General features: G+C 42.2%; 1 protein-coding gene across 1 annotated transcript in view; it reads left to right on the top strand.

Moving 5' to 3' along the window:
- Positions 1-26,238, top strand: part of unc5b (unc-5 netrin receptor B) — a 57,839-nt gene extending 31,601 nt beyond the window's left edge. Inside the window, exons 2-17 of the mRNA XM_042502610.1 lie at positions 7,646-7,876; positions 8,176-8,319; positions 8,730-8,833; positions 10,418-10,598; positions 11,952-12,119; positions 12,483-12,647; positions 14,573-14,605; positions 18,385-18,579; positions 19,005-19,373; positions 19,482-19,569; positions 19,955-20,129; positions 20,206-20,445; positions 22,070-22,219; positions 23,530-23,694; positions 24,789-24,967; positions 25,416-26,238. Of these exons, the coding sequence (XP_042358544.1) occupies positions 7,646-7,876; positions 8,176-8,319; positions 8,730-8,833; positions 10,418-10,598; positions 11,952-12,119; positions 12,483-12,647; positions 14,573-14,605; positions 18,385-18,579; positions 19,005-19,373; positions 19,482-19,569; positions 19,955-20,129; positions 20,206-20,445; positions 22,070-22,219; positions 23,530-23,694; positions 24,789-24,967; positions 25,416-25,581 (2,753 nt within the window). The 3' untranslated portion in view covers positions 25,582-26,238. The remainder of the gene's footprint in view (positions 1-7,645; positions 7,877-8,175; positions 8,320-8,729; positions 8,834-10,417; positions 10,599-11,951; positions 12,120-12,482; positions 12,648-14,572; positions 14,606-18,384; positions 18,580-19,004; positions 19,374-19,481; positions 19,570-19,954; positions 20,130-20,205; positions 20,446-22,069; positions 22,220-23,529; positions 23,695-24,788; positions 24,968-25,415) is intronic.
- The last annotated feature ends 799 nt before the right edge of the window (positions 26,239-27,037 follow it).

The following is a 27,037-nucleotide window of genomic DNA, read 5'->3' as shown; positions in this document are numbered from 1 at the left end:
GTGCGTGCCGTGCGTGACTCTACCTTTAGGGCTTCCTCGCAAGAGTGATGATAATGAGGTAGATTGGGCGAGGATGATGGATATGCTCGGCCTGTCAATGCCACATAATGGCTGCTGATCACTCTATTTATTGGGCTTGTTTCCTCTGTCACCAGCAGTGTTGTCATCATATTTGAGTGGCTGTCCTCACAGCTGTTTGTCCTTAGTGGGCTCAGCTGAGCTTTGTAGCTGTGGGCCATCTTCCTGTCTCTATGCATGTTTGCGTTTACGGCTGTAGGATGTCATTTGAAGTCTAGTGGAGCTGCACAAAGTGCTTTGAATCCAGCAGGCAGGAGGGAAGAAGGACTGGAGTCAGGGGAGGGCCAGAATAAAAGCACTCCCATGTTAGACACCAAACTGGAAAGCGGAAGGGAGGAGGTGGGACACTGTGCTGCTGTTTGTTTGTTTTTGACCTCATAGGACGCCTAAGGATAAAAAAAGAGATTCCTGATGCTGCTGGCTGCTTCAAAGTCTTCTACTTCTGATGCTTTATTCTCTCTTTCCCCTACTTCTGAGTGCAGTGTTGGGATGGTGAGGGCACTGGAGGGGACAGTAATGACTAACTCTGTAAAGGTAATGATAAAGTACAGACGCTTTAGATTCCACTCTAGCTAGGGGCGCTGGGGCTAAGAAAATTACAGTCGTCCGTGTGTGTGTGTGTGTGTGAGAGAGAGAGAGAGAATGAGAGGCATGGGAAAAGAGAGGGTGGAGAAAGATAGAGGGCAGAAAGAACAACAGAGACAGTTTCACAGTCAGTCTGAGACAAAGACAGACATTGCTGTGATTCATTTTCCTTGCCGGTTATTACAGCGGTCCAGTGGTGTGTGTGTGTGTGCGCGCCATCGTCTCTTTCCTCTCCACTTGTCGATTAGTGTCTCTTGACCTGTCTTTGGCCAGCCTTCCTGTCTTCCCCGTCTTGTCACCTCTGTCCACACTCCCTCTATCTCTCTCCCACGCAGCCCTGCCTTCTAGTGTGGCCCCGCTCCACCACTGTCACTCCAACTCTCAGTTACACTGTACCGAAGCTCCACTGAAGCAGGGGACTCCTTCAGCTACACTATTTGAGTTTAGCATACATGAATAAGAGTGGGTGAGAATGAACTGTATAAGCATAGGTTGTCATCTGGTTTCTGGGTCTACGTGCGTGTGTTCCTGCGATTGTGTTCTCTGGAAAAGAATACCCAGAAGCCTGTGTTTGCTTTCTAGCTGTCTGCTGTCTGTCATTAGAGTAATAAAAGACTTGCTGTGCTGCATGACGAGGAGTTCTTGTCTTCCTCCATTCCGCACAAATTGCCGGCTGCTGAGCTCTGATGGATGTTTGTATGCTGGCCCAAAAACACAGGTTCCACTTTAAACCCCCAGCTCCATTATCCCAGAGAGACAGGGGGAGAGAGAGAGGCTGTCTGTCTGTCTCCTGCCTCTGTCATCCAAAAGTGTTTTAATTAAACTGTGCCTCTCTGCAGGCCCCAGAGCACACACACACACACACTGCACGGAGAGTGGTTTATCCAAATACGCAGGGCTCTCCTCCCATTCTGTCTCCGTCTGAACCACCGTCTCTCTCTGTTTGTCTGTCTCTGCTGCCATTCTTCCTCTGCCGTCCTCTCTCTCTCCCCGTGGCCCCCTCTCATTGCGCCTGAAGAGTGACAGGCTGTGTTTTTCAGCCGATGTTTGAACACCGAGCGATCAATGCCGGACAAAGAGAAAGAGCGGGGGTGAGGGGCGGGGAGGGGTAACACAATTGGTTATTGACAGTGAATTCAAAGTCTGAAAGACTGGAGGCGACAGCTTAGTAAGAGGAGAGCGAGGGGATGTGAGGAGAGAAAACAGAGAGGAGAAGACTGCGAGAGAAGCATGACGATAAATGTGATTCACGGTTAAGCATCACTTTGAGATGTGTAAACTTTCATTATTCGCATTTGCTTGTGATTACCTGCTTCATGTGTGCCACTTGCAGTGTTGTACATGCTTAATAGCAACTATGTAAGTGTGAGCTCCTGCTTGGATGGTTTTGTGTGTGTGTGTGTGTGTGTGTGTGTGTGTGTGTGTGTGTGTGTGTGCAGTGAATAGATACTTTGCCAATTTTTAACCGGCTTTGTATCATAACAATGTAGGTAGCATGTATAAATGAAGTGTGGTAAACTTCCTTCCATCTAACCGGTGCCCAGTTCTCCCTGCTCATCTCTCAGCTCGATTACACCGGATGACATGTTTTCTATCATCCAGCAGATTTTCGCTAGCTCTAGGGCTGTTGCTCAAAATTACAGATTGTACTTGTACTTATCCGTGGTGGCGTACTCATATGCCACCACAAATAAAGAGAGATATCAACACTTCTCAGTTCAATTCGGTTCAAGTCAAAGTTGCTTTAGTGGCATGATCATTGCTAAAAACGTTTTGCCAGAGCATTACATATAACGTAAACTACACACAATAATATACAGAGATTAATAAACAAGAGTGACATTGAATTTTGTCGACATTTGTGACATGCAGAAAAATATTCTCCTGCCAGCTGTACTGTAGAGCTGTCTTCACCTAAAAGTATTCCATTTAGTCTTTCTTCTTAAGAGAAAATAAAATAAAATTTCTTTGGAAATGAAATTTCAAAGGCCAGGTTTTTTTCCCGTCTCTAATTTCTTTGTATTTTGTACATTTGATCAGAAAATAGTTTTTTATTACCCCTCCGACTGACAATGGATAAAAATTGTTTTTGATCTTTCTAGCCGTACTTTCCAGTGGTGACCAGTTTCAATGGCCAATTTATGGTCACTGGGTCTGTGTTTCGTTAAGGTTTGTCTTTTTATGGGATGTTTGATTTGGGTCAGATATTGGACCAATTTAAATTCCCTGTCGAGTAAATTGCAGCAGTCTAATTCATTTATTGATTGAATTTCTTTTCACCACATCTTTTTCAAATTGTTTTATATGTGGGATGAGAATTATTTTCATGTTATCACTTTGACTTAAATAGGCTCTTTGTTGGTTTGAGTTTGGCTCCAACTCTAATTGATTATTCCAAAATTTAATTGTCCTTGTTTTCATTTTAATTAAAAGGGCTAACTGGCCAAGTTCTGTTCTACAACCATGATATGGACAAATTCAGAACTCAATATGGTTTATTTTCCCAATAACTCTCTCTCTCTCTTTTAAAATCAGGCAAGCTCTAATCAAACGGTAAAACAAGGCAGTGCTGGTTGAATTTAAACCAATATTCTGTTACTGTGTTGCCTATTTCTCACCTAAAATGTTTTCAGAAACATATTTTAGTTCATTGTTTGGCTGTATGATGAGAATCTGTGAACAGGAAGTGGGTGCCATACTGTATCCTTTATTGTGAAAAACAGGCTGAAAAAAGTGAGATGAGAACAGTGCAGTAAAACTAAGCAGTGCTGATCAAATATGAAACAAAATTCTTTCACTGTTTTGCCTTTTTCTCACCATATTTCAACTTATTGCTGATTTGTAATACAAGATTGTTTGTTACCTGCCAGCCACCGGACAAGCTCACCTCTCGTCATACACCAGCAGGAATGTTTATTGGTCCCGTGCAGCATAGTGCATTCTGGTCATTGTAGGTTTTCTACCTCTTTAGTAAAAGCTTCTGGACACCAATTTCAAAAGCATCTTTCTAGATGGCCCAGTTTTATGAAAACACCATCTTTTCTGCAGTGAAATACTTCTGAAAGTGTTTTTACATTTGATTTCCCCTGCAGTATCCGATGCAGCACATCGTGTGCATCCAGTACAATCCTGACCAGTAAATACAAGGCATTCACTATGTGACCAAAACACCAGTTTAGATGGAGAAGCCTGCAGCTCTGGTGGGATTAACAAATGGTGAAACATCATGTACATCATCTTTGGAAAAGCAGATTTGCGAGTATGAAAGAGCCGTTTCATCAGTGAAAATAGTCAAAAGGAACATGAAAACACTATTTCATCATTTTATTTCATCATCTGTAATTTTTAGTGGCATATGGGTTACCACACAAAAAAAAATAGATTTGAGTGGAAGAAAAACAGTAAAACTAAGCACAAGAACAAGCATTTTTGTTTTTAGGCTATCGTACAGTACTGGTCTATGTGGAGTAAAGCGTGCAGTGGTGAGAGTTCATCTTGAGGTCACAGGTTAGTAAATAAATGCAGCTGGTGGAAGGTCCTTCTAGTGGGAGTCCCTGGAGAAGAACAAGGATGTGTTTGCGGTGGAGTCAGGCTGGAGAGAGGCAGAGACAGATTAAGGGTGACGGGTCCATCCTGGATGGCTGTTGGGCCTGGAGCAGCTGTTGCCCTTTCTGCCTGTCCTGTGGCCACAGCGCTGCCAGCCTCCGAGCTGTGCTGCTTCAGCCTCTTTTATCCTGACCGGCCCTTTTCTGGTGGAAGGAATTTGGGTCAAAAGATAGCACCGTCCCTCTATCTGAAGATGGTGCCGCCTCTCGAATCCCTGCTGGCTTTGGTTTGAATCGTGCCACAACTTTTCTCTCCCACTTCCTTCACGCTCTGTGTTCCTCTTTGCTTTTCCCCTAATGTCTCAGACAGTCTGTCAAGGAGAACAGCGGGATGGGGGGTTGGGGGTGTGGAGAAGCGCTCACTTTCCCAAAATAGAAGATGGTATCTTCCTAAGTAGTTTTTCTTGTTCCCTGGTTGTTGAATAGCTGATCAGGTTGGGCTTGATATATTTTGAAAACTGAACAGTGCAAATTTGTCTGGTTTAAGTCTCATTGTGGGAAAAGTAGCTGCATCTGCCCTCACCCTTCTTTCTTTGTCGACTGAGTATACAGAATGAGATTTAAAAACTACTACTGTGTAACAAAAACACAATTACCCATGAGCTATGCCTGCATGTGTGTGTGTGTGTTCATCTGCATGCAAGTGTGTGTATGTCAAGGGAAGAAAGTGCACTCGACTGGATGTGGATGTACCCATAGCTTTTTGGCATCTCCTGACTGGAGCCGACCTGCACTCCAGTCTTCCATTTAATGCTTATTGAATTCAGATCATTTTTGTAAGCAGGACAAAGTTTTCTGTTGGAAGGTCAGACCCATTAACAATTTATAAGAACCTGGATTACCCGGAAGGGAAAGCCAGAAAGTGATGAGGAGAATTTGATAGCAGATGATAATAAAACACTCCATAAAAACAGAGAACTGGAACTGGCTCAAGCCCACCTACAGAAATGATTGGGCCCCTGACAAAGTCCACTGAGTGGACCCTCCCCAGATTTTCTTTACTCCTATCAATGCATGTAAACTGAGACTCTCTCAGTGACGGGGTTACATACTGTTATCCTTTTTCTTACAGCTGGAGGTGGCCTGGTGGCTCCTTCACTACACTAGCTACCTCCTGGCTATGTAGGCTGTAACGTATCATTCGCCTCTGTCGCCTGGCTGTGAGCAGCTTTTGAGCTGACTGAAAAGATTTGGTTATTACACTATTATCAACTCTTTCCAGCTTCTGCTCTTTTGCCTTTTTTGTTCTTTTCTGCCATCCTGACTTCTGTGCAGGTCTTTGCATAGCATAGAGACCATTTTCAGGAGAGGAGGCTTCCAATATGAATTAGACTACATATACCTAAGCAACGATTAACACTGTACAATGTTTATTTTTGTTGTTTTGATGATCCATTGAGAATATTTTGGTTGGAAATAAAATTTGGGTGCCATTGCTTATATTTAGAATAAACATAACTATTATTGCAGGCGCCCTTAGGCCCTCCCTTGCAGCTGGGCCTGAGGAAGTTTTCCCCTTTTACCTACCTTATGAGCAGCCCTGCACCTGCTGAGTGGCTTTTAATAAAATGTATATTTGATTTGTGTTATTTTTCAGGTTATTCTCCGTAGCAGTGACTACTACAGTTGTGTTGTTTGTTGCTATTGTCACAAGCTCTCCTCCAGTCTGCCTGTGTTTCAGTGTTTTGCTCAAGTGCACAGAGATACGATTCAGTTGATGGACAGATGGAGGTGTGACATGGGTTTAGCTTGAATCATAGTCTGCAGCCCTGTAAACTGAGAAGACTGACAAATACAGAATTTTTGAGTCCAATGCCTGTACCAACAGCTGGCGACGGGGTGTGACAGTTTATGTCAGTATAGCCATAAACATCATTATAGTACTCTCAAAACTGTTAAATTAAAACTGTCAAGTCGGTTTAGTTTTACTTATTTAGATCAAAATCACAAATTTGCCTCAAAGGGCTTTTCAGTTGGCAAATGTGGTGCCTCTTGGAGAGATAAATTTTTTTTAAAAAAAAATAGTAATCAGAGCATATCAGAGTCCTGCCCGGCTCTTATTTTCAAAACTAGTTTGATGAGACAACATTTTTTGAAACATCAGTTTTCAGTCTAACATAACAATTAGCTACTATGCTCGCATGCTACTTGCAGTAACACTAGCTATAAAAGCTAGACGGCTGAGCTGTTACTCACTTTACGATATGCAAGTATCCTTTGGCATATCAGCTGCTTGCCTTTTTGGGTGTTAACTCTGAAAATTTTGAAACTATTCCAGATGCCTGAGTTTTGCAACATCCTTCCTGTGTATCTAAACCTGTCACGGCTGTTCATATAGTCAGATTCGCAAACTAGGCCTATCACTAAGTTAAGTTGTCCTTGTCTGAGAGTAACTAATAATTACTGTTGATGCCTAATGAATTATGTGGATTACTTTTCCATAGTTTATGGGATATTTGGGACTTTAAGGGTAATGGTACAGAAAAATAAAGTGTTAGAAAACTGATCTGGACAATATATTTATCACTCAACAGCCCTGATTCAATCTGCATTTTCTTTTTTTTTTTTTTTTACCTTGAACAGAACCTGGAAACAAAATTAAGACAAAATACCACCTGCTGGGTATCCACAGTTATTCGACCCGATGCAGGACTGTGGTACATATATCTCAATCTGTCTAATGCTATGCAAACTAGTCGCCAGGAACATTGCAGCATTGATATACTGCCTTGGATCTACCCATCATTATTAAAGAAACAAGTCAGTGTGAAGAGGTCAGAAATATTGTGTCCTTCCTGCCAGGAGAAGCTCTTGGCAGCATTGCCAAGAGGAATGTGTCACATCGAAAATGTCAGGGGATAATGTGTGATCAACAGGACCTAGCCAAGGAAGGTCAGCAGCTCTCCTCCCCAGCTGAGAGGCACAGACTCTTCCAGAGAGACCAGAGCAGGAGGCCTGCATTGACCAGATTACTGGCAATACAAGGAGTGCAAAAATGTCACTGTGCCCGTCCATTTACAGTGCAAACTGTCAACACCTTCAGTGTCTTCTTAAAAATACACTAACATGGTTGCCTTAATGTATACGCTGAAGCACTGCTGACAGATTTGTTGCTGAAAGCTGGATTGAGACAGGTGTCACACACACACATATACACCCTCCAGGTGTGTGATAGCTTATTGATCCCCGAGGGACAAATGTGTCATTTTGCTTATTACTTCAACAGTGAGGTCAGGATCAGCCACGGAGGAGCCACACGAATACTGATGGAGTCTCGCTGCACTGCTCGAGTACGCCTCCAGCAGGCAGACACTTGAACTCAGGTCTCTCCATTGAAGGAAAGTGAACTTAACCACTTTTATGTTGTGCGATTTCAGAGAGCACCGACTATAGCGAGGCCGAGGTTCTCCCTGACTCCTTCCCGTCAGCACCAGCAGAACCTCTCCCAGAATTCCTGCTGGAGCCAGAGGACGCTTTCATCGTGAAGAACCGGCCGGTCCAGCTGCGGTGCCGGGCGTCACCAGCCACCCAGATCTACTTCAAATGTAATGGAGAATGGGTCAATCAAAACGATCACGTCACTAGAGAGAGCCTGGACCAGGTCACAGGTAACACACACACACACACACACACACACACACACACACACACACACACAGGAGTACTGTAAACATTACTACACACACAGAAAGTAATGTCACCTTGTATTTCACAGACATAAACATCATACTCAATTACAAACATCATTTTCAACTACATAATCCATTAGCTCCCATAGGACTTTATATGCACGTTAACTGCTTTTGGCCTGCAGCCAATGCATTATTTATATGCACTGTGAAAAATATGCCCCACTAATCTCCCCCTCCCTCTCTTTCTCTCTCTATCTCTCTTTCTCTCTGCACAGGTCTGGTGGTGCGGGAAGTGGACATCTCTGTGTCGAGGACCCAGGTGGAGGAGCTGTTTGGGTTGGAGGACTACTGGTGCCAGTGCGTGGCCTGGAGCTCTGCTGGCACCACCAAGAGCAACCGTGCCTATGTTCGCATTGCATGTCAGTGCCAAGCTTGTGTTTGTGTGTGTGTGTGTGTGTGTGTGAGAGAGAGAGAGAGAATGAGAGAGAGGAAGGAAGGAAGGGAGACAGCAGAAGGGCAAATGTTTCCGACTTTTGCTTGTCAAATGTGTCAGCTTAAGTATATATGCAAATAAATTTGCTATGGCTCTCCATCTTACTCCCCGGTGGTAATGGGTGGTGTCGTGTGATTGACACCATGCATGTTTACGAGGGTATAAAGGGAAAAAACACGACGTAGTGACAGAGGCTTTTGCGGGGCTTTGCCTGGTGTGAGTGTGTGTATGTGTGTATGTGTGTGACAGCCAGTGTCACCAAGATAAACAGGGTGTCAGTGCTATGATGGGGCAGCCTTCTCTAACTGCTGACTACATCTGTGTCGCCCCCTGTAGACCTGAGGAAGAACTTTGAGCAGGAGCCGCTGGGGCGGGAGGTGCGGCTCGAGCAGGAGGTGCTGCTGCAGTGTCGCCCACCGGAAGGCATGCCCGCTGCGGAGGTAGACCTCTTTCTCCTCATCCTCAATCTCAGTGCTTTCCCATTAGGTGTTACATCTGTGTTTTTGATACTGAAGGCTATAGTTCAAGATTATTTATATTTTGTACCGTTCTGTATATCAAGGAAAACAGCAAAGCCAACATCCAAATAATAAGTCACCAAGCATCATAAACATAACAGACAAGCAGCATAGTAAAGGGTGAGCAGAAGTTTGAGTGAAGGGAAAAAAAAACCTTAACATGTATCACTATTAATATGCTCAGCTATTTAAGCAGCAAAACTAAAAAGTCTCTGCTTGAATTCACTTTGTGTCATGTTTTAACACTAAGCTGCTTTAACTGCAACCACTATATCAAACCATTTTATGTCTCTCATAAAACAGCAGTGCAACAATATATATTGAAAAAAAGAAAACAAATAATTCATAAAAGTACATTTTTATTACTCAAGTAAACATTTATATGCTAGCAACTTTTATTGTTCTTTTTAGTGGCTAAATAACATGTTATAATGTGACATAAAAAGAAAATAGCATGAAAGTGTAAGAGCTCCCTTGTGATCACAGGCACAGATGGATTACTGAATGGGCCTACCAAGGACAAAGTGTCAAAGTGTCAGGGAACCCCTGGCTTTCACCTCCAAAAGGTCACTCAAATTAATACCAGGAAAAGACTCAAAATGACCACAAAGAAACATAAAAATGACTCCAAAACACTCTAAGTGGCTACAAAGAGACTACAAGAAGACAAAAGGGAACTGCAAAAAGACTCAAAATGACTTAAAAAGACAAAATGACTAGAAAAAGGAAGCTAAAAATAACCACAGACACATGAAAGACTGCAAAGAGACAAAAAATATACCAAAAGTGAGACATAAAACAACAGAGAGATGCAGAGAGACACGAAACAACAACAAAAACAGGCTAAAGAACTATTAAGTGTGTATGTCTTGCTTTTATGTAAGAGAGATGCTGGGGCCTTCTGCATATCTGTGCCCATTGTCTCATAATCTGCCCATGATCAAAGGAATGCATTTAAGTGGCATTTCAGCATGTATTTCATGATAAATATGAATTGTTGTTGTTCACTATGATATTATGCCCATGAGTAAGGAGGATGTCTCAAAAATAAAAATGAGTTTAGGCAAAATAAGCCACAAATTATTTTTTTCTGTGAGCAAACTAAAACTGATCAAATATTGACACTGATACCACATGTGGCATTGAGACGTGTCGTGCTGGTTAAGTCCTCTGCAGCTTTATAGTGTTTACTGAATGGGTCTGTGTGGGGCGTGCTGACTCATGTTTATGCATACACACCTGTTGATTTGTACAATGATTTATGTGAAGAGTTATCTGCCAAAAGAATTAAAGCAATCCATCATGCCGAATTGCTATAACACAGAGGGTTGGAGAGCACAGCTAAAATCTTGGCTGCCGAGGTTACTTTTTCCATCTTCATTAATTTCATCACTCTGCGTGAAGATTTCTTTCAGCACCACAAAGTTCAGAGCGGTGTGTGTGTGTGTGTGTGTGTGTGTGTGTGTGTGTTTGCGTGTGTGTTTGCGTGCATGCCTGCCTCTGCAGGTGGACTGGCTGAAGAACGAGGACGTCATAGATCCATCGCAGGACTCCAACTTCCTGATCACCATTGATCATGATCTGATCATCAAACAGGCCAGACTCTCAGACACGGCCAACTACACTTGCGTGGCTCGTAACGTGGTGGCCAAAAGACGCAGCAGCACCGCCACTCTTATTGTTTATGGTATAACGCACACATTTTTCATTCCCTTCCATTCTTACACCTCATATTTGAAGATGAAACTTTTACTCATCATGGATGTTAGCTGTGATTAGGGTTGCAGCGATATACCAGCTTCCAGGTATACCATGGTATGAAAATGGATGGTTATCATACTGTGTCTATTTGCTTATCTGCAATCTTGTAAAGAAAGGCAACCGGATGGAATATCTAACCTGCATATGCACGACCTTTCCTCCTGAATTACCTGACTTCACACATACTTCCATCAAAAAAAAAAAATTAAATGATAATAAAGCATTTTGTAAACCTAATAATAGATAATAGTAATTACAATTATTGTGAAATAACATACACTGTGAAACTGTGATTTCTTTCTGATACAGTTATTATAACATAAATATCTCATAGTGTTGCAACCCTAGCCGATATAGAACTATGAAATGTTGGATTTGGAGGATTTTATGAGATATGTTTATGAATCATGCTAGTATAGTCATCAAAACCATCCATTTCTTTGCTGTCAGATTGCTTTAGCGATGCACTATGTTGTGTGATAATAGATGACTTGCAAATGCAAATTACCAAAATGTAAATCTAAAATGTAAAATTAAGTTATTGAATGAATCTTGCACCTTTACGTTAGACAGTGGTAAAATTTCAGTAAAACATGATTTGGACACCACCATATTCTATTGAGCCATCAGTAGGAATTACTTTATGTATTTACAAAGAATATTAAACAGTCCCTCCAGGATTTTGCAGACATTTTGGGGGGATTGTTACAGCCTGTAATGCCTTTTTTTAGGGCAGCTTTTCTATTTAAAAAAATACATTGGGTGTCTCTGTGTTTTCAGACTTTTTTTGCAATGAAAATGTGGTAGCTAGTAAAAAAAGTAGTAGTAAAAAAATGCATTAAAAATCAAATCTTGTTCCAAGAAAAAAAACAATGCTGCTGTGAATGTATTTAGGAACCTTTCCAAAAAGACTGAATATAGCTTTGACACCATGTCTAAACATTTATTCAAGCCTATTTATTTATCTAAACTATTTTCTTTAACACAAGCGCTCACACTGACATGTGCACAACACCAAAAAAATTTGTTAATTGTTGCCATCGTGACATTGCGACATCCTAGAACTGTTGGCAGCTGGAGAATAGGTAAAGGACATGAATGAAAAATGAAGATTCAGAATGTTAACACTCCTGATTACATCACATTTATATAGTACGCTTTATTTTAGTTTTAAAATCTTGCTTTGGGTTTCTGTATTCTCATTACTGTTAAAGTGGACCAGAGTATTAACTGCCAGGGTCACTCACTTTGCCTGTCTGTGTGTGTTTCTCTCTGTCAGTGAGCGGAGGTTGGTCGTCTTGGACTGAATGGTCAGAGTGTAATGCTCGGTGCGGGCGAGGCTGGCAGCGACGAACTCGCAGCTGCACCAATCCTGCCCCTCTAAACGGAGGCGCCTTCTGTGAGGGCCCACCCTTTCAGAGAGTGACCTGCACCACACTGTGCCCAGGTAAAGATGACATTCTCATCAACCCCTTTACAATTTTTTCAACTCAGAAACATTTGCTCATGTAACTACTTGATTTTATCATGAAAAATTATCTACATCAGGAACATAGTGTTATCTGTCATACACCATTCAGCCTCTTATTGCTTTGTCCCATGTGTCAGACCACCCTGACTCCAGAGTCATTTAAAAAACAAACCACAGAATGCATTCTGCACTTTGCAAAATTATGTACATCAAGCCATTACACATCACACCGCATTACAGAGTCATGTCCAGTTCCCCTCTACCTGCAGTGGTGGAAGTATTTAGCTGTTGGTTCGCTCTAAAGATGACTCACATCTCTGTGCTGCTGTGTCATTCCAGTGGATGGAGGCTGGACAGAGTGGGCAAAGTGGTCCGCCTGTGGGACAGAGTGCACCCACTGGCGCAGTCGCGAGTGCCAAGCCCCCCCACCTAGAAATGGAGGAAAGCACTGCAGCGGCAGCATGATGGAGAGCAAAAACTGCACTGAGGGGCTGTGTGCACGCAGTAAGTCACCCGAGCAATGTGTTTAAACTGGGGCGGTTGTTAAATGTCAAAAGGGAGGAAATATTTGGCTCACATATATTTATTTGTAATACATCCTAATTCTTCAGTTGGCCCTGTAATACAGCTCTGGTACTGTTGAACTTAGTGCACACAGTTCAGTTGTTTAATATCTGAAAGAAAATTGTGTTTCTCGGGTATTTATAGGGGTCAACTTCCAAATAGCAAATATGCTGCTTGAGGTGGTGGTTGAATTGATAATAATGAGTCTTGCAGGCAGTGATATTTCTGCTCATAGTTCATAAGGTGTATTGCATTTCAAAGCTATTTTGTGTTAACTCTTTTCCCAAGGTGATTAGGCATTGCAGCATGGTGAGAGCGCGAATGATATAGAGAGAGATGAAAAGAAAAAAAAACAACTAAATCGCAGACAGATGTTTCGTGAGGCAAAATTTAGGTTCACAAAGAGAGACGGCAAGTGATCCACATCTAAAAAGCACAGATGGAAGCAGAGAGAAAAAGAGAGAGAAAGCAAGTGCAGGCTGAGGGAGCGCATGGAGTGGGAAGCGAGCATGACACGGCCAAGTCGAAAAATTAGCACAGGGAAGAGCATATGAGAGTGAGTCAGACTCACACTGACACCCAATGTGCAGCCCGTGATGAGCTGGGAGGAATCCAGCTGACAGCGCATTAGAATCTTTCAGACGCGCATCCACAGAGGCAGGGAGATACATTCAAGTGCACACTTTAAAAAACACGCACGACACAAACCAACACGGCCGAGCATGCAGATCGTAAATGCACGTGCAACCAGGGGATCATATGCACACTCTATCAGAAGTGCATGCAAGTCTTGACATAAACAGGCTTCTATGGAGCAGCCAGATTAGACAAATATACTGTCTGATTTGTCTGTACAGAGCACAGTGTTCTCAGGAGGCTGTCAGCAAAAACATGCACTCAAGTGGCTCTGACAGAGGGGGAAGATGGGAAGCACTGTGCTGTTGAAAATCTGTAAATGTGTCACTTGGCAAACTACAGGTTACTGACTTATTTATTTTCCTAGCACATTAATATGATTATTCTGCAGCATCCTGATGACGACTTGCATTCTGAGCATGCTTCAGACAATCAAATAGCTCACTCTGATGTCTCACTCTTTGTTAATCCCTTTGAGGATCGGCTAAATACCCCAGTCATAAATGTAAAATGCTCCGAGACACCGCAAACCATCATCTCCGCTGCCTCATAGTAGCTTCTAATTGCTATTGGATGAATGGAAAAGTCAGGGGGAACCATTTGGTGTTTTGACGATTGGTGTTTTGATGGTTATTTGGTTTGAGATCTAGAAAGTGACGCGACCCCAAATGACAGTTTCGACATCATCGAACCACTCAGGGATGATTCACATTGGTGTTATCTCTGAAAAGATTGTTCCCGTCAGGATAGAGCTGTTTTTTCACCTCGTATGATGAAGGTGATAACATAACCCTGTGGGGTGTATAAAGCGACGGTTTCAATCCACATCGTCTCCCTCATGTACCACACAACTCCAGCGTCCTTGTTCATTTTCAAAACTGTCTTTAACTTTGCCACTCTCCTCCAAATGATCCTAATTTTCTTTTGCAGTTATTTCTAATAGGCTTTTACTCTCCTTTTGTACATTATATAAACAATTATGCTGAACTTCATTCCACATTGTCAAGCATTTCCAGAGGAGGTTATTATTTTTTAGATAGAAAATATATTTTCATGCTTGCGGTGTGCCTTTTATGTTTACATTTCTATTTTCATATTGATGAGCTATTGTTTACTCTCTCTGCTTTGTATTGTTGTATTTTTCATTTGCATAACGACTAGTCCATCCATTTTTATGTTTGTTTTATTCTTTTCTTCTTCTCTCGTTTTTTTTTCTCCTGTTCAAACAGATAAAAAGATTTCTATTGAACATGCAAGCCATCGTAAGTTCACCTCCCCATGACTTCACTCTTTCACTGCCTCATTCTGTTTGTGTTGTGTGTGTGTGCGTCTGTCTGTGTGGTCATGCAGATGAGGAGTCCTAACATCTGTGTTAGCACGCGGCGCTGAATGCGTGCAGCATTTTGTGTTTGAGCCTTGTCTGCCCGCACTTTGTTGTCATCTCCGATCGAGCTCAGCAAAGACACGCCTCACCTTCTTGTCCAGCCTGCTTATGAGTGTTGTTATCCCATCTTGTCTCGTATGTTGACTAAGCGTAACATAGGTTTCTGAGCTGGCTCCTCGTTGGAACATTGCATCAGTTACGTAACAGCTTGCTGCAGCTGAATTGAAAACAAAGATACAATCGCAGCAAAGAGATTAATAGATGTTGGTGTAATTAACTAAAACAGTTCATGTGGCTCTAAATCAGCATGCTGGAGGAAAGAAATGTGCAAGCTCTCTGATGAAGGAAGCAAAATGACTCTAAGCTGAGACTCTTTGATCCATTGGCTGTGAGGTGGAAGCAGTCGCTGGAGAAAAACAGCTGATTTCTGTCTGACTTTCAGTTAATCTGTAATATAGTTTACATTTGAAGTGATGGTAATTCCTCTAGCTCAATGTGACGTGGGCTCAGGGGAGAGCAGCCACGGTAATGCACCTAATTCGCTATTGTTCCGTTTCTGGTAATAAGTGCGGACGGCTGTCGGATTCGCTTCCATCGTGCCACGTGAGCACGGGAGCTCTCCTCTGCCAGCCCGTCTGCCTCCGGCTTTCCTCTCCTCCACCCTTTCTTCTACTCTCATTGCTGCTCTGAAGTGTTTCCTCCAACTTCTTCCCCGCTGCTCTTTTAACATGGGCCTTTTCCTCAAGCACTGCTATCCTTATCTCCTCTCTCCTCATCGCCACACTTATAATCCGTCTGTCCTCTCAACAAATCACAACCTTATCTAACTCCTTCCTATCCCTTTTGCCAAATTGCCTCTCCTCTCGCTCTCTCCTCCTCTGTTTATCCAGCCTGTCTACTCCATCTTATTTTTTTTAAACTTGTCTTTGTCTCCCACCAACCTCACTACTTGTCTGCTCCTCTTTTCTGCTGTGGTGTGACTGGCTCTCGTGTCTGGTTTGGACATGTTTCTCCTAGTGTTGGGGAATCAGGACTGTGATGGGCCAGAGGGGTTATCTGAAAATGTTTAAGTGCCTCAAGCCTGCAATTCCTGCTAATGACCAGCAGGGGGTGACTCCCATAGTTGTGAAAAGAAGTTAAGATTAAATTATAAGTCTGCGTGAAAATGATTACTTCTTACTTGATTTATCAACTCAGCAAGCATTTTCCAAAAAAAAACATGGTCTTAATTTTTGGTCCTCTTCAACACAGCCCCATTTAGAGTGAAATAGACGATAAACCAGGGTATGGTACAGGGTGTGGCTATCTTGTGACTGACTAGTCCCAACCACAACGGTGTCTTTGGGTTCTTCGTGAGATCCACCCCTCACTCTTCTCCAGCTCCACCCTCTTGTCCAAATATTGTCACTTCTGGATCCAAAAAGTCAAGATGGTGACGGCCAAAATGCCAGACTTTAAAACAGAAATGTCATAATTTGGAGCTCATGAATTTGTCTGTCCCAATAAAAACATTAAGAGGCAGAATAACTTCTATTTTGTCAAAATCAAAGATATTTGCATCAAAAATTGATGCAAAAAGGCACAAATTGGTGCATAACCCCCACCCCTATTCAAACAAAATCTACGACCTTGCATCACAGTGGCTATGTCCACTTCTTTATACATTCTATGCATAGGCCAGTTGATCAGTCACAGCTAATAACTCTGCAAGAGAAAAGAGAGGGAGCCAAACAGGAAGCCGGCAATGTCAGGAGAAGCTGTTTATTAATGTTGTTTTCCTAGATTATCTTTTTTAATCAAAAAACTTAATACCAAGTGTGTCCGAGGCATATTTCCGAAGTTTAACAACACCTTCTCATTTCTCAAAGTCTATTTTAAAGCAATAGTCACATGACCACAAGTCGACAAAAATCGGTCACTGTGATCATTCCTCCTGCCCACACTGGCTGTGAAGTGATCCCCTACTTAATGCAATTCCAACATAACAGATGGGGCACAAATTCAAAGTCTTTGTCCTGTGTAAAAAAAAAAAAAAAAAAAACATTAGAAAGTTAAAAAGCTAAAAATGAGACTCCAGCAATCTTAGTCACACAGAGTGAATATTTTTAAGGAATAGACCAGTACAGGTTTTTCCTCTTCTGATACCAAATGCTCTCATATTCCCAACTTTTGAAATGGTAGACCCAAATGCATGGAACTCATTGGCTTTATTTTTGCGAGGTGATACGATGGCAGATTTAACTCAGTCAGTGACTCAGTGTGAATGATTTTGTGTCACTCATAGCAGAAAGAGAGAATTATAGAAAGAGTTTGACAAATAAACTCTATTTAATGTGGATCAGTGAAATCATGGCTGATACCTGATCCACATAATGTTATTATCACCCCCAATACCAATCTGGTAGACCAGATCAGATCCCTAGTATTTTCCTGAATTTTTAGTGCTTGATTATCTCCTTGTTTCCTGGACTGTATTTCATTGCTGAGCCGTCGTAGTGTGAAAGTAACACAGAGGGAAATGAGCACTAAAAATAGATATTTGAAGAAGGACTCCTCCATCACTTACATGTAAGGGAGGGATCTCTACAAGCTCTGGATGGACAGCAGGAACAATTACAGTGACCAGTAACTAATTTAATGTAATTATTAATATGTCAGCATTGTTTTAAGATTGATTTGAAAAATGTGAATCTATCCCTTAAGGTATACTGTGCAGGATTTAAAAAAATGTGGAGACTTGCAGAAAAGTAATCCCTCTCAATCATCACTTATGACCCACTAGAAGTGAGTGGCGGTGTATTTATCTGCAGAGACTCTGCCCTCTGCCTGGATTTTCTTATTTTCTACTTATTTTGCTGTATTTGGGACATTCCCGGACACAGCTCTCAGGCGAGGTAGAGACTTCATTAAAAAGGGAGAGACCAGGTGCCAGACTGTAAGCAGCACGCATCAAAGAGGAAGCTACAAAAATCATGAGCACAGCACTGAAAAAATGCAGATATACTGAGGTGAAACGCCAAGCGGACAGAGCTCATTCCAAAACGAGTGTGAATCCAGTTTCAGTGGTGATACTGTATACAAACAAAAAACGAGAATCCTGCATAGTTTACCTTTAAAGATTTTAAGGTAAAGGTTTTAACTGTGACAATTAAGTTATTGATTAAATTTCAATTGATCATGCATTCCATAAAATGTCTGTATTAGATTATACTGTATATATAGTCAAACGTGCCAGGGTAATATCCCAGGGCCCAAGGCGACATCCTCAGATTGGTCTTTTGTCCAATCAAGTGATTGAATTTAAAATGGCATAAAAGAGAGAAATGCAGCAAATCCTCACATGTGAGAAGCAGAAACCAGCAAGTGTCTGGAAATCTTTCTTGATAAATAACTAAAAAGATAAATCACTTATCATAAATGTTGTTAATATTATGCTAATCAACTAATCAGTTAATCAACTAATTGTTTCTTCACTAACCTAGACAACAATAGCTAATTTATACTACTTTCTGCAACAACTGATGTGCAGTAAATCAGATCTTATCTCTTAAATTGTATTTTCTTCCCTCTTGTGTTTCCCCTGCATTTGTATCTGTGTGTTCCCACACGTCTCCCTGCATGTTGTCTTGACTGACTGATTTTCTATCCCTCTTTCAGCGCTGGCCCCAGGTATGGGTGTTGCAGTCTACGCTGGTCTGGTGGGGGCCCTGCTGCTGTGTGTGATACTGGTGTTGTGCGTGGGAGTGCTGGCATATCGCCGCAGATGCCAACATCTCCATGGAGACATCACCGATTCTTCGTCTGCTCTTACTGCCGCCTTCCACCCTGGCAACTACAAACCTCCCAGACAGGGTCGGTTCACACACACACTTACTCCCACTACCTCACACATATGCTGTTAGGTGCACATACACACACAATTTCTTTTTTCATAATTGTGTTTTTCACAACTTTTCTTTTTTTTTTTAATATTCATCTTCATACAAGCACTTGTTCACAATCCATTTCATTATCACACTGCTATTTATATCAACCCATAAATTAATTCTCTTTATACCATTATCTCCTCTCACTTAGTCAATTCTCCATTCTTTACTGTGTTACATTTTTACATTTTAAGCATTTGTCATGGTATCCCTCCTCTTGTTCTTGCCATCAAATATTAATTAGCAACATTAATCCATTTCACTCGCGTCACTTTTAGCACTCTCAGCCCTGCCTGTGTCATTTCTGGTGATAAGGGAATAACTCCTTTCTTGCCTCTCCTGCCTCCACAGATAACCCTCACCCACTGCATCCCTCAGCTCCTCCGGATCTTACAGCCACAGCAGGGGCTTTCCGTGGGCCGCTCTTCTCCCTGCAGCAGGGGGTCAACGACAGCCCCCACAAAATCCCCATGACCACTTCACCCCTGCTGGACCCTCTGCCAAGTCTCAAAATCAAGGTGTATAACGCCTCCACTCTTTCCTCCCTGGAGCTCCCGGCAGAAATGAGCTTAGGTGATGGGGAGATCCTCAGCTTGAAGTCGGTGGGAACGATGGGCAGAGAGCGAGATTACCACAGCCACACCCTGTCCAGAGAGCCAGGGCTGAGCACCAGCGCCACCCTGGGTAATCTTGGAGGACGCCTCACCATCCCCAACACAGGTAACGTACTATACATCACATGCAGCCTTCTTTTCACATGCTAATTGAAGCAGAATTCAATATTAATGAAATATAAATCAAGTTAAGACATGACACTTTCTCCCATAGGTGTGAGTCTGCTTGTCCCCCCTGGCACAATCCCCCAGGGGAAGTTCTACGAGATGTACCTCATTATCAACAAGTGGGACAAAACGACGTGAGTGCTCTTCATCTTTATCCCTCTATTTCCCTCATCTCCTTTACAACCACAAGGCAGAACAGACCTCGCTCTCACCTCAATCAGAAATATTCCCATGCATGGCTCACCTACTGCGAACCACTTGAAGTTTGTTTGGAAGTTCTGTCACTTTTTGTGAGGATAAAAAAAAAACTACAACTTGTTTCAACTTTTGCACTGAAACTAGCATGGATTAATTTCTTGCCAATTTTTATGACGTTTGATTTTCGTTTTGCCTCGAATATGTCAGTACCAGCATGTTCCAAACCGTGTTGTAATCATAATGTTCTTTTATAAATGAAGTGTGATGTTTTGGCCACTGTTGCAAACACCTGGTGTCTCCCTCTGTGTGTGACATTTACAGGCTACCCTCTGAGGGCAGTCAGACTGTACTAAGTCCTGTGGTCAGCTGCGGCCCATCCGGTATGCTGCTGAATCGTCCCGTTGTTCTTACTTTGCCGCACTGTGCCCAACTAGACACACCTACACCCGACTGGACCCTCACACTAAAGACACAGACGCACCAGGGGGCATGGGAGGTAAGACGGCCCCTCACTGGTACGAAATAATCAATATTGGACTGCATCATTGAACCCTACTTCGGTCTGTTTTTAGGAGGTGCTGACAGTAGGAGAGGAGACTTTGTCGTCGCCGTGCTATCTGCAGCTGGAGGAGGAGTGTTGTCATGTTCTCATGGAGCAGCTGGGAACGTACGGCCTGGTAGGCCAGTCCTGCCCCCCACAGCCTGCCTGCAAACGCCTGCAGTTGGCACTGTTCGCCCCTCGAGCTCCCTGCCTCTCCCTGGACTACAGCCTTCGTATCTACTGCATCCATGACACCCCACATGCACTCAAGGTGCTGCTTCACTGTTTGTTACTCCCTTTCAGTGTAAAAATGTCTGTTTACTTCTCTTCTTCACCGTCTTCCTTTCTTTTTCTTATTCTTCTCTCCCATTGCCTTTCTGTTTCTTAAATTCTTTGATGTGTAAGGCAATCTGACAATATTATGCTTCTACAGTCTTTGAAAGTAAGGTGCTAACCAGAACCATAAAGGGGTATCTGGGGGTTCTGTCCAGAACCTTTTCACCTTCTAAGGGTGCTAACCCATCCAGGTGATTCTACAAAGAACAGTTTTATATCCCCTATACCTTATAGTATACTCCAAGGGTTTCGTGGAGAACCCACAAAGGGGGACAAAAAATAGTAATGAACTTCATAAGCCATAGATCTCTTTCACACTAACCATGGTTTTAGTTGAACAGGTTAGCCTGGGGCCAGGGAAACCGCATCCAGCAGCCCTATGCTTCATAAGGGTCCCAAGGGAACCCTACATATGTGGTCCAGTGCAGTACACAAAAATCATGGGTCACAATCATGTTTTTAGGGGAGGGAGATTTCGTGAAATCACTACTACTACAGTCCTCAGCATATCAATCATGCAACAGGGTTGGGATCTGTGACTTGGCTCCAAATTAGAACTAATTACAAACTGCCAAGTACCTGGACCCCATAAAAAAGAGAAACAAAAAAAGAATTTTGGCATACCATGTGGTATTGTATGGTGTGAAATGAAGGTGAAGATATCTACTGTGGCAGAACACAAGTTAAATGAATTGACTGGGGGGGATTCCAGATACATCTACATTATTTTAACACTCATGCTTTCCAAAAATATTGAAGAACTCTTTTTTTTTTTTTTACAAAAAAGGGTTCTCAATGGTTCTTAACCCTTGTCATAACTCTTAACTTGTGAGAAACCCTTTCTTCAAAGAGGAGTTCTGGGTAGAACTCTTCAGAAAGAACCCTTTTGGAACCCTTATTTCCAAGAACGTAGTGTGAATATTAAAAAGTCCATTACTGGTAATCTACTGCAATAGACAAAATTTCTTCAAATATAACTTCATCCATCACGTCAGCTTTGGTTATAAAGTACAGCTAGATCTTGGTTTGGTCATGAACATCACACAGATGACACACACCAAATATTCACAAAAATCAAAACAAAAGATGCTACCCACTCTCCAAAATCAAATCCTGGTATCTCACTGAATCCCACTTACCCACCAGAAGCAACAACTCAAAATAGTACAGCACAATACAAACTCCCCAGCAAACAGAAAGTGAGCTTTCCATCCAGAGAAAGATGGACTCGCTGATGCTAGATATTTTCTCTCTCTTAGTCCCTTTTTGTATGAAGTGTTCACAGACCAGCCGGGGTAGTAAACATGAGCGTGCTGTGTGCCGTTTACTGGCACCACATTACATGATTCCTGGCTGCTAAAGTTCAAACAGTTTTCAAACTGTTAGCTCTCACACATTTCCATTTGGAGACACTGGCTTTAGAGAGTGCACAACACATTTTAATTAAGCATTTTTTTAAAAAAAAAACATGTTTTTGAATGTGGTAGAATGATAAACCCATTATAAAATTAATAACATAAATGTGTTCCTAAGCCAGTCTTCTCTCTGCCTCACTGCAGGATGTGCTGGATTTGGAGAGGAGTCTAGGTGGAGTTTTGCTGGAGGATCCCAAGCCGCTGCTGTTCAAAGACAGCTACCACAACCTGCGCCTGTCCATCCACGACATTCCTCACACTCACTGGAGAAGCAAACTACTGGCAAAGTATCAGGTGAGATGCTCAAAATGAAGCAGATGGATGACAACATTTTGATTTGTACAGTGCACATAGATGTGGAAATGTCTACAGAGCACATTATCATCAGCATCAGCTTTAAAGGTTCCATATTGTAAAACGCCAGGTTTCCACGTCTTTTTTTTAATTATAAAGCAGGTATAGGTGTCATACTTATACTGTCAAACTATGACTATGAAGATTCACTTTTATATATATTTTTATATTTAGTACTGTAAATATTTTGGAGAATATTGCTTGTATTTTTGTACTTAGGTTTTTGATTTTTATGTTTATTATTTATCATTACTTACATTTGTGTCTCCATGAAATTTGTGTGAAATTTTTATTTTCTTCTACCCAGTATGCACCACTGGGATTGGCACAGTTGCAATTCCCTCATGCTTTGGCATAATGCCAATAAAGTTTTTGACTTCATGAAAGATGCTTAATCCACAGAGAAATGTAGATACAGCCCGTATTCAGAAACGGTGTCTTTAAACGAGGCAAGAGGACTTCCGTAAAGTTGGGATGTCACAACTATACTATATAAAGGTAGACTGTGCAGCTACAGTTACGGTCATTATCCAGCTGCAATAATGGTGCAGGGGTGCAGAGAACGCAGGTGTGGAAGACCCGCAAACACTGACCAATCAAAGTAGACTGGGCTTAATTGGGAGAGAGGCTTAAGGAGACAGACGCTTAAACCGAGTGTTTTAGACAGAGGGTGAATACAGATGTTCCTGCACAGACAATATGAGGAAAACAAAGTGTTTTTTAAAACTTTAAAGCATGTTAACATATTCTAGTAGAAACCCCATATGGGTCCTTTAATGATTTAGATCAATCCATTTTTGATAATTGTCAGTGTTGCTTTAAGCATAATAAGCAGTAACTCCTAAGCAAAAACTCTGGTCTGACAGGCTCTTTATTTCAAATCAGTAGAATGGCTATTTTCTCAAAAAACATAGTTATTGGACTATTCACTTATGTTGTAAACATCCAAACCCTGTGCTGCATTCTTTTGGCGGCCGCTCTGAGATTGCAGTCTGAACCCTCTCTGAATAAACAAACGAGAAATCTGATAGTGGCCCTAATTTATGGACAGTGCGCTTGGGAAATAAATTGTCCCGTGACACACCGAGACCCAGTTGGTGGAAACACCCAGTATCAAAATAAAGCATATTGCACCTCTCCTCGAATGGAAACTGCATTTTAGATCCTCCCTGATTGTGCTGCTCAGAGCAAAGCCACTTTAATCACAGTGGAGAGACCATTTTCTTCTTAACATTTTTCTTTGTTAACAGGAGATCCCGTTCTATCACATCTGGAGCGGCAGTCAGAGACCCCTGCACTGCACCTTCAGCCTGGAGAGAGGGAGCCTGGCTGTGTCACAGCTCGCCTGTAAGATCTGCGTCCGGCAGGTGGAAGGGGAGGGACAGATATTCCAGCTGCACACGGATATTCAGGAGGTAACTTAAAAAAGATACTTTGTTAATTTTCAACCAGATTTGTATCATGACAATGTGAGTAGTATGTGTCAATGAATTATGGTAAACTTCCTGCCCTGTCACCCACCAGCAAAATACTGCAGGATGACGCAAAATGTGTCATCTGGCGGAGTTTCTCTGGCTCTAAGGGTATTGCTCATTTTCGTGTTGCCCGTCACCCATATTGCCACCACAAAGGCTATAGAATTTGACTAAGGGACAATCCCTTCCCTCTTTTTCTCTCTCAAATATGATCAATTCCGATCAAAAGGTAAAACTAGGCAGAGCTGATCAAATATAAACCAAGATAATGTTACTGCACTGCCTTTCTTTCCTGACATTTTTTCAGAAACACATTTTAATTTGAATTTTAGCTGTAATAACAAGAGTTTGTGAACAGGAACTGGGAACCAAACTGTTTCATACTGTTCCTGCATAGAGGCTGAAAATCTAGGCTCCCAGGGAGTGCTGCGGGCTTTGAAGCCAATTTTTATAGTGGCCAAACCTTGTAATTACACGGTTACCATATTGTGTAAGAGACATCGGTAAAGAAGTGGATACTTTTTTTTGATCAATGCAAGCCTCCATGAAATGACTTGTTTCACTATCGACATTTGATCCATTTGGTTCGATAAAATTTGAAAAGTCTAGAAGAGCCTGACGATTAAATCTTTTTTATCCCCGTTTAAGTAAGTGAAGCACCAAATCAAAAGTTAGCCACTCAGCTGGGCACAACCGCTCACAGTGACCTAGTTCACATTACATCACCTACCAGGGAGAGTGTTTATTGGTCTGGAGTGGCGCAGTGCATTCTGGTAGTTGTAGGTTTTCTACCTTTTTAACAAAAGCGAATGCCACATTCTTTTTTTCAGTTTTCTCTGGTCATGAAGCGCCAGTTTCAAAAGTATTTGCATTTCTCTGCTGCAAAGATAGCCCAGTTTATTTTCTCCCCAGCATTAATTTACTTCTTTCAATAATGCAAATGTAGATAAAGTTGCAACAAACGGCATACAGTTTATTCCCAAAGAAATCCAGAGGTTGGTCTCAGTTGCTCTCACCTTCTTTGTCAATTCCAGACTCTGCCCCCGCATTCGCCCCTCCCCTCAGGAGGCACCTGCCTGCCTTCCTCTCAAGTGGGACCCTATGCCTTTCGCTTGCCTGACTCCATCCGCCAGAAGATCTGTGCCAGTTTGGATGCACCCAGTGCTCGAGGATGTGACTGGAGACTACTGGCACGCAGCCTGGGCTTTGACAGGTCAGATCTGCTTCCCATGTTTATGTGTGAGAGGCGGCTTTGTCACGCACGAGTCTAGTGTTGATACTCAGGTTCCTTCTGTCAAGTGTTAACTCAGAAATGTGTAAAAGGTGGCAGGTAGGTATTCATCGTCTGGGGTCAGATGTGGTTATAATTTTTTTTAAATGTAGACAGACATATTCTTGTTGTACTGATAAGAATCAGGAAAACATACTTGAATATTATGTTCAAGGATTTGATTTAGCCATGCATGTTATAAAAAAGATGTTTCATCCTGCTAACAAGCTAATCCTGCTTTGTGAAATATGGCACTTCCCTGGGCACCAATATTGGACTCGAAATAAAATGGAACCAGAAGTATTTGGAACATACAGTTTTAATGGCTTAATCAATAATGGAGTGCTCTTATAACTATTCTTACATCTTGCCTGCCTTTTCTTCCTCTCAGGTACTTGAACTACTTTGCAACAAAACCCAGCCCCACAGGTGTTCTACTGGACTTATGGGAAGCTTGTCATCAAGCTGACGCAGACCTGGTCTCTCTGGCGACCGCGCTGGAAGAAATGGGCAAAAGTGAGGTGCTAGTTGTCATGACAACAGATGGGGATTGTTGATTGGTCAAGGAACGAGAGAGCAAGCCAGACATTTTTTTTTCACCACCGTGATGAAAATGAGAATACCTGCCTATGAATATGCACACAAATCAAAAGCCCACTGAGCATTTTGGTTCACTTGTATTACCTCTGCCTCATCTTCCCATTCACTGACCCCTGATCTGCCACTGTAGCTACATACCCACCCCCATGCGTGCCATCCCATGATAACAGCAAATCTAACTCAGCTTGAATCCTCCAAAGCAATGTTGCATCTGCAAGACGGGAAACCAATTTAAGGGTACGAAGGCGTAAAATGGGTGTGAAGTCGTCTGTCATGTGTGACCGTCTTCTTCAAAGATTGCAAATTATTGTATATAAATAAGAAAAGCTTTGGGACAAACACGAAAAAAATTAATGTATTCAAAACACTAAAGCACGCACAACAACACAAACAAGACAAACGCTAACACAGGATTACCCATGTTTCGGTAGCTGCATGAAAGTGCATGATTTAACACTATCACCTCATGGCAGGGGCTTTTGTTTTCTCCATTGTCATTCTGTGTGTGCAGTGAATGACAGGCAGCACCAAACTGTCTGAAACCTCCTCAGGCTGCAGACACACTCCAACACACACACACACACACACACACACACACACACACACACACACACACACACACACACACACACACACACACACACACACACACCTACGAATCAGCTAGACTAGCCTGTCTAACTGCTTCAACAAATCACATGAGGTCCGAAACCCTCAAGGTTTGAAGGCTTGAACATGTCGCTTTGGGCTGAAAAAAAAAAAGAAGCTGCCTCTTCTTTGTGCTAGAAGGGTGAATTGTGAAGTTAATTTAAGAATTGGCAGATACCGACTGACTCTTTATATTGTACCAACAAATGCCTCAAAGCCCTGGCATATCATTCTGACTCACAGGGGTGTTTCTCTATCATCTCTCCTCGCGTTCCTCTATCGCTCTGCCACACTCCTCCGATCTGCTGAGAATAAACTGCAGGAGAGCTTTCTGGTCATCCCTTAAAAGTTTCCTTTGGGGAACGCTCTTTAAGTTATTATCCATATTTGTGGATTTTTTTTTTTTTTCTTCAGTGCTGTTACGATCATTTAGAAGCTGGTCTATCATCTGGCTAGGCTGCAGAGCTGTTTTATTTTTGATTCTAGTAGAGCTGGCCAGATGGGAGGGTTAGGTGCACAGTGGTTGTCTCAGTTGTGAAAATCATGTTAGTTTTAATATGGTGCATCTATTCAAAATGTAAAATGTAACCTGTAAACATGATTAGAGGTGGTCAAATGTCCAGGTGAATATATTGTATGCTGTATTTTTTTGCTTCGCTGTAACTGAGGGCAGTTCAGAGATGGATTTTACAGAATAGATTAGCCTTGCCTTGAATCAAACAGGCAGCAAGGGACCATAAAATTTACCTCAGCACGGACTGCATT

Source organism: Plectropomus leopardus, chromosome 15, assembly GCF_008729295.1.
Source record: "Plectropomus leopardus isolate mb chromosome 15, YSFRI_Pleo_2.0, whole genome shotgun sequence".
Lineage (NCBI taxonomy): Eukaryota > Metazoa > Chordata > Actinopteri > Perciformes > Serranidae > Plectropomus > Plectropomus leopardus.
Note: the sequence above shows the minus strand (reverse complement) of the source record. Positions and strands in the feature narration are given on the sequence as shown.